We start from the raw sequence: 8,549 nt of genomic DNA, 5'->3' as shown, positions 1-8,549 counted from the left end.
AAATGAAATCTCTGAACCCAGGACTGATTTTCCTACAATTGGTACTGAAGCCTCCAGTCCTGACTCCTTTATCACATTCTTAGGACTTTTCCAGTTCTAACATAGGGATGATCTCCCCACAACTGTGGGAATGACCTTAGTCCAAGACTGATAACTTCTGTCCTAATGAAGACCATCCCCTCTCCATCCTGGTTTTGACCCTAATTACCTTAATGATCTCTGCTTCTCAGCTCAATATGGAAGCCTCTTTCCTCAAGTATAATGCGCCCCCACTTGGGTTTGCTATGTTTCACAGACTTCCTAAGAGGACCAGAGAGCCCCAGGCTCTTTCTTTAGCTCAGGAACCAGCACTCTTGGAACAGCAACTTATAAATAGCGGAAGTAGAAACTGGAGTCATAAGTTGAGGACAGTAGTACCATTCTATATATTTTTTCTTTTTGTTTGCTTCTTCTTTAAAATTAGTATTTCCTCTAGTAAGTACAAAATTCAGCTTGACTTTATATTGTTTTGTTTTCTAAACTCATCATGTAATAGTAAGTATCCTCTGGTCTGAAGGATCTGGGTTAAGTTTTCCACTGAAATACCCCCAAATAATCATCAATCTAACCAATAAACATTCACCATACTCTAAATGCCTTATTAAATTTGCAGAGAGTACCCTGGATTGTCTCCGAATATGCTTCACTTTTACATTCAAGTTGCTGCCATTTAAAAATCATGCTCAAGGAATTCCCAATAGCTACATTTCCAACAGACCAAAGATTATGCAAAATGAAAAACAGTCTCTAATGTTAAAAAGGAAATGTTTCTTTTTTAAGGAAGATTTTATTTATTCATTTATTTGACAGAGAGAGAGAGAGAGAGAGAGAGCACAGCTAAGGGGAGCAGCAGGCAGAGGGAGAAGCAGGTTCCCTGCTCAGCAGGGAGCCTGATGCAGGGCTCCATCTCAGGGTCCCAGGATTATGACCTGAGCGGAAGGCAGACGCTTAACTGAGCCACCCAGGTGCACTAAAAAGAAAATATTTCTTTTTTTTTTCTTTTTTTTTTTTTAAGAAAATATTTCTTGACAAAAAACATCCCAGGCCCAATTAAAATAATCCGGTAACTCCAGTCAATGAATTAGGCAAATAAAAGGCTAAGAATTGCCACACATGTAAATGAAAGAATAACTAAAATATATACGTGTATATATTAACAATACATATAAAATAAACTGAAGGTTTATTTTTGTAAAAGTTGTTATTTTTACAATTTTAGTAAGAATATATTCCAGTTTCCTGTTATTCTTTCATTTAAAGTGCAATGAAAGCACAGAAGAAACAATTTTGCATGTTGGAAAATAAGAGAATCAGAAAACTTCTCAGAGGAAGTCATACACAAACTGAAATCTAAAAAAAAAAAAAAGGCAGAAACCCCTTTACAGGAAGAGGTGTTGTAGTGGGAGAGGGGCATTCTAGGCCGAGGGACTAGAAGGGACTAACCTACGTGAAAGCACCGAAGTATGAGACTAAGTGGGACACATGGGAAATACAATGCGGATAGTTTAAGGTGAAGGGTGGCAAGGAAGATTACACTAGCAAATTTGTTTCAAGCCAGATTGATAAGGGCTTTGAGTGCCATGCTTAAGAGTTCATGCTATTGGGAAATCATCTCATTTACTCAGGTAAGAGAGTCACATGACCAGATTTATATTTCCAAATAGTTCTGGCAGGAAAACAAGTGATGAATATGAGCAAGAGAGTAGAAATAGGGAGACCAGATAGGAATTTGTTCTTCCCTAATCTGGATAAGGAATATCAAGGATTTGTACCAGACAGGAGGAATCATGTAGGTACTATTATCATCCCACATAAGAAAATATCCCAGAGAAAGAAGTATGTTAAAATAGAATCACTAAGGGTTTCTCAACTCTGATTGCTCATTAAAAACACTTAGGAGAGGTTTTTTTCTAAAAAAAAAAAAAAAAAAAAAGGTATTTTTAAGGTTTCACTCCTTTCTAATTAAATCAGAATCAACTAGAGCAATGTATTGGAATTTTTAAAAAGTTCTCAGATGACCCTAATGTGTAACCAGGGTTGAAAACCTCCAGCAACATTCATAAATGAGTCTAAGGAAGACAGTTCTGAGTATGGCTGTCCTAATTATGTCTTTTTGGGGCTTTGAGAAAACTAATTAACATATATTAGTTGTTGATGGTACCTCAAACAGTAAAATGACACATGAAGAATGACCTTGCAACTTACAAGTTATTGTGAGCTGATGCTATTTTAAAAAGAAATATAGGGATGCCTGGGTGGCTCAGCGGTTGAGTATCTGCCTTTGGCTCAGGGCATGATGCCAGAGTCCTGGGATCAAGTCCCACATCGGGTTCCCTGCATGGAGCCTGCTTCTCCCTCTGCCTATGTCTCTGCCTCTCTCTTTCTGCATCTCTCATGAATAAATAAATAAAATATTTTTTTTTAAAAAAAGAAATATATATTTGCAGAAGAATCAAAGAAATCCATAATCCTGTTCTAAAGTGGGTCAAGCCACATCTTGGTCTAGGTCAGAAAAGAGCAATAATAATTCTTAAGTTTATATCTATTTTATCCAGTTCATGCCCTATGAAATGGCTAACAGAAGTGTACTAGGATGTTAAATGTGTGGCAGATACTCAATAATTGTTTATTCAATAATATACATTTATATTACAACATATAAGTGGTAAATGAAACTCAAAAAAATTTTTTATCGAAGGTAGGACAGTGAGGTGGATAAAGACACACATTTTGAAGCTAGACAAACCTAGGTCTTGAATCCAGGTTTTGTCACTTAGTAACTGCGGGTTTGAACAAGCAATCTCACTTGTTCAAACTATAATTTCCTTGTCTGTGCAAAAGTGATAATAGGAAACGACATCATAGGATTGTTTTAAGTTATACTTTAAAAAGCATCTAAAGTCTTTAACATAGTAGCAGACATTCTAAGTATGTATCTGGGCTCCTGTCCTTAAGAGACTAACAAATTAGAGAAGGAAATAAAATAGGCTATGAAAAACTGTGACATAAGGCAGTTGCAAATGTTATAATAATTTAATAGTTACATCAATTGGAACTTTACAGTTTCAGATAATAAAAACCACCTTTAACTATCTTAAGAAAAAAAAGCACATCTACTGTAAGGTTATCAGAGACTCAAAGATTCTGCAAGGGGCTAGGGACAGGCTTAGAAAGAAAGCAGAAACCCAAGGAACTATAGTGGACCAAGAAGCAGTTGGCACAACTGTCTTTTGGCAAAAATAGTCTGAATGGACTATTGTTGCCTGAGATACCTAGCAGGAATCAAAGTCTGGGGACACTGTCTCCCTCCAACAAGACTTCCCACAATGGAAAGACCTCCTGCACCAAATTGAGCAAGTGCCAACTGATGCAGGACAGTCAGAAAACAAAACAATGTCCATCCTGAATATTAGCAGGCATTGTTCTGAACAATGTCAGTCATTGAGGGCTTTAGACAGTGATTAATATTCATAACTATTATATGAGGAAAATAGTCTCATTACTATATCTATTTCATAGATGAGGGAACCAAATATCAGAGAGGTTAATTTACCTAAGATCACACAGCCGGCAAGTGGCAAAAAAAGAAATTCAAATCTATAAAGTTTGATTCCAGAAGCTAGGTTACTAGGTATACAGCTACTAGTTCCTCCAAGAGGAGTGAAAGATCTAACCATATCTGGCTAGAATATGGAAGATATTATCGAGGAGGACTTTTGAGCTATCCATCCATCCACCTACCCAACTATCCATCCAGGTATTTAGTATTTTAGCTATCTTAAGAAATAGGCAGGTAAAAATTTTTTACTTAAGTACTAAATATTTATTAGAAAAAAAACTAGATAATACCAGTTAAGGAGAAAATAGAAAATTAAATTTCCAAGGATAACCAAGAATAGAAGTTTAGTGATTAGTATTTTTCATTAAATATCTAGGTGCAGGGACACCTGAGTGGCTCAGTGGTTGAGCGCCTGCCTTTGGCCCAGGGCATGATCCCAGAGTCCAGGGATCGGGCTTCCTGCATGGAGCCTGCCTCTCTCTCTGTGTCTCTCATGAGTAAATAAATGAAATCTTTAAAATAAATAAATATCTAGGTGCATTTTTTGTCTTACAAAAATAGAATCATACTATTTTAGTAACTTGCGTTTCCTACCCAACAATGTATAGTGAACATCTCAATGCCTCTACTACAATAGCTCTTAAATTGTAAGGTCTCAGTATCCTTTTATATTCTTAAAAACTGGGGACCTAAAGATCTTCTGTTTGTGTCAGTTTTATCTATTGATATTTACTGTATTGAAACTAAAACAGAAAATTTTTAAATGATTAATTTGTTCAAAATAACAATTATTAACCCAATACATGTTAACATAAACTTTTTAATGAAAAATAAGTTTTCCAAAAGAATAAAATTATTGAAAAATGTAGCAATGTTTTACATTTTTTGAAAATCTCTTTAACAAGAGACAGCTGGTTCTCATAGCTCTTTAATCTATTGTGATAGATTTTTTTTTTTAATTTTTATTTATTTATTATAGTCACAGAGAGAGAGAGAGAGGCAGAGACACAGACAGAGGGAGAAGCAGGCTCCATGCACCGGAGCCCGACGTGGGATTCGATCCCGGGTCTCCAGGATCGCGCCCTGGGCCAAAGGCAGGCGCCAAACCGCTGCGCCACCCAGGGATCCCTATTGTGATAGATTTAATCTGCATTTAATCTATTGTGATATGTTGTTTTAGTTGGAATATATGAGAAAAATTGGCCTCACACAGACACATAGTTGGAAAGGGGAGGAATATTTTAACGATGTTTTTATAAAATGTGGATATTCTTTTAAACTATAGCAGAACTGGTAAAATATTAAAAGCTTAAAGGTCACTTCAATGTGGAATCTAAAACTATATCAATTAAATTTTTGTGCTCCATAACATTAAATTCTTTTGGTCTATTTAGCAATGTGAACAGATCTTTCAGCTATGCTTTGTAATAGCTGCATTTGTCATTTAGAAGATATTGGTTCAATGAGTTATACAGATCTTCCAAATGCCAATATATTTCATTATACATTATCAAAAAAATCACACGTTAACATCACCAATTTCATTAGGACTTCATCAAACTCACAGTAGCAGATAAGTTCTCCACATAATGTTCTCTTGAAAACTCTAATAGTAAAATGGACAATAAAAACTGTTTTCCTTGAAGAGAAAGGCTTACTTTCTCTTTTTTTCATATTTGAGAAAATGCATGTCAAATACCTAAGTCTGAATAATCCTATGTATCTGTTACTTACTCTTTTAAGTAAATGTGATGTTCCATGTAAAAAGTAGCTAGTTCACCTAGCAACTCAAGTACTTCTCAACTATCATACTTTTTGTACACAGCCAAAAGGTTTTTTTTTTTTTTTCACAGCCAAAAGGTTTATGTGCTTCCCATTTCATCATACAGAATACTTAAGACTCTCAGGTTGAGATTTATTTTTTTTTAAGATTTTGTTTATTTATTCATGACAGACACACAGAAAGAGAGGCAGAGACACAGGCAGAGGGAGAAGCAGGTTCCATGCAGGGAGCCCGGTGTGGGACTAGATCCTGGGATTCCAGGGCCACGCTCTGGGCCAAAGGGAGACGCTCAACCGCTGAGCCACCCAGGAGTCCCCAGGTTGAGATTTAATAACATTTTTACAGCTTCATCAAGGACATTGGGAAACATGCTTTTAAAATTTTTTCCCATTTTTAACTTCAAGAGTGTGGTGGTCAAGAAATTACTTCTAGATCACTTTGGTGACTTGTTGAATTTGGTGCCACTGCTTTTATTTTGTGCTAAAGGGCCAACAGTTTCATCCACCATTGTTTCTGCATCAGTTTAGTACAAACACATGTTTTTTTTTTAAAAAAAAAAAAGCATATAACTTGTTATTATCATAAAAGTTTTCACTTCACAAACTTCCTAAATTTTGGGAACTCTTAGGGAGTCTGTGGGTCACAATTTGAGAATCAACATTCTACAACATTTTTAACGGCTGCAGAAAATATCATTGTTTGAGTGACAATTTAGCCAAAGTCCTTTATTGAGAGCATTTGAGTTGTTTCTAATTTTTCTCCATTACCAGTAATGACAGAGTTTAAACTTCATTTGCATCGTAAATTATATCTTTAGGATACAGTCTTAAAAAATGGAATAACTGAGCCAAATTAAAGCATTTAAGAAAAAAATGGCTTCTGAATATTACCTTCCTGTAAGTATACCAATGTACACCTGTATTTTTTTTTTTTTTTTTTAAGAAATGAGTATCCTTCCAGCTTACGAACAGGGTGGCTATCTTTAAGAAAAACAAAACTGACCAAATTTACAGGCAATAAATGGAATCTGATTTTGTTTAATTCACATTTCCTTGTTAGGTTTTTAAAATATATTTATAAAATTAGTGAGTTGCATATTGATGTATTTTGCCCATTTTTCTGTTGATACAGTCCTCTTTGGGATTTTATCTGTTGGTCTGTCATGAATGTTGCAGACATTTCTTCTCAATTTTTGTTCACTTTTTAACTCTGTGTAGTTTATTTTTATGTATGTTTGAAATTTTTATTAAAATCCCTATCAGAAGAAGTCTCCCCCCGGGCAGCCCGGGTGGCCCAGCGGTTTAGCGCTGTCTTCAGCCCAGGGTGTGATCCTGGGGCCCCAGGATTGAGTCCCACGTCAGGCTCCCTGCATGGAGCCTGCTTCTCCCTCTGCCTGTGTCTCTGCCTCTCTCTCTGTGTGTCTGTCATGAATAAATAAATAAAATCTTAAAAAAAAAAGGTCTCCTCCCCAAAATTAAATAAATAAAGGCTCCTCCATCCTAGTATTATACAAATAGTTACTTTTCTTTTTTTGTAGTTAATTCTCCAATTCATTAACAATCATTTTGACATATGTAATTTAAGGCAAAGATATGACTTAATCTTTTCCCAAATAGCTAACCTCTAATTCCTCCCATTGTGTTAAATTTATTATTTTTCCCTTTGTTAAAAACATATTATTAAATTTTGGTTAAATGAACCTAAAGTAGCTCTTGGTCAACTTTCTCCTATTCTGAGAGCCATTGTTAATTTGTTCTTTTCCTTTCAGGATTTTCCCTTTCGCACCTAAACGCAAATACTTAGTTCGTGGCAATTTAGGTTTTTTCCTCCGTCCCTTAACTCATCATTATTCTTTCCACGAAGATCTATCTACCTTGTTCTTTCCGACACCAACGCGCCGTGTTACAGAATGCGCACGACCACGGCTTATTTGTCTCCCCTCTACCGACGCGTGACTACAAGGTCTCAATGTTTCCTTCTCACCACCGCTCCCCAGAACGACAGGGGCCCGAGCTTTCTTGCGCGCATGTGCAGGTGTCCAAGGGCTACATTCCTAAACATGGAATCGTTTTGAGTGTTTTTTTCATTTTGTGGGTCCTGGGGAACTACTGCAGTACGAGTACGTTGGGCGACAAACACCCCCAGACCAACAACCTGGCCCGAAAGAGACCCCGAATGGGTTCTCAGCCACTGACAGTTTTCCTCGTTTCAAAATGGACGCTGAATTTATTTTTTTACCTCGCAGATGCAACATTTCCCATCAACGAAACCAGACGCACAACCATTCAAGCACCAAGCACCACAGCTAAGAAATTAGAGAAAGAAAAACCTCCTGCCGTAGGGGCAGTGACGCTTGCTTCCGGGAAGCGGACCGGAAGCCGCTCCTCGATTCTGCGTCAAACCCGACTTCAGGGGCCGTCGTAAAAGTGTCGCCCCTCGTTTCTTGGACCGGCTACAGGTTTCCGCTCGTTCTCCGGCCGGGGGTCTGGAACTGCGGGTGTCAGTTTCCCTCAAGATGGCGGATGAGGAGGCCGGGGGTGCGGAGAGGATGGAAGTCAGTACGGAGTTGCCCCAAACCCCTCAGCTACTGGCATCTGTAAGTCCTTGTAGGCAAGTTCCTTTTGTCCCCCCCCCCCCCAGTCCCTCCATACCGCGCTCTGGAGGATATCGGGCTTCACCCCTTATGGCGGCTCTGGGGAGGGGGAGTCGTATGGATTGATCTGGAAGGAAGCCATCGAATAAAAGTTAGTCATTCCCTGCATTCCTGCCGGCCAACTCTACGGAATAGAATGACTTCGTCATTTGTTAGTCGTGACGAGTTCAGGCATGTCTCTATCCTTAAGTAGAAAGAAGTGATGTTATTAGAAGGTCTGGTGTGGGGGCTGAGGCGGGATTAGAGGAAAAAGCCATTTTCCGATAGACGCAATGCCAACCCCTCTTGAGGACAGGAATCCAGGACTCTGCACCTAATGTTAAATTGCATAGCTGGCTGGGTGGGGCCTGATAATGGCAGGGAATGCTGCCACTGTCAACTCATGTCAAGATATGGGGTGTAGGAATTGCAGTCTCTCATTTTAGTATCTTGAGAACCTCAGGCCTAACCCGTCGTCTGTCGCTTCTTATTAAAGGTTGAGAAGAAACTTCTAGACATTTCGAATCAGAGCAGTA

The 8,549-nt window shown here is 38.1% G+C and overlaps 1 protein-coding gene across 4 annotated transcripts in view; it reads left to right on the top strand.

Annotated features, from left to right (window-relative positions):
• Nucleotides 1-7,257: 7,257 nt before the first annotated feature.
• UBR1 (ubiquitin protein ligase E3 component n-recognin 1) overlaps nucleotides 7,258-8,549 on the top strand; it is a 142,816-nt gene continuing 141,524 nt past the window's right edge. For 3 of the 4 annotated variants that reach the window (XM_025998562.2, XM_072738386.1, XM_025998561.2), the window contains exon 1: nucleotides 7,258-7,977. In XM_025998562.2, coding sequence (XP_025854347.1) covers nucleotides 7,897-7,977 — 81 coding nt within the window. In that variant the 5' untranslated portion in view covers nucleotides 7,258-7,896. The remainder of the gene's footprint in view (nucleotides 7,978-8,549) is intronic. The other variant, XM_072738387.1, reaches the window with a different exon arrangement.

The sequence above is a fragment of the Vulpes vulpes genome, chromosome 15 (genome assembly GCF_048418805.1).
Source record: "Vulpes vulpes isolate BD-2025 chromosome 15, VulVul3, whole genome shotgun sequence".
NCBI lineage: Eukaryota > Metazoa > Chordata > Mammalia > Carnivora > Canidae > Vulpes > Vulpes vulpes.
Note: the sequence above shows the minus strand (reverse complement) of the source record. Positions and strands in the feature narration are given on the sequence as shown.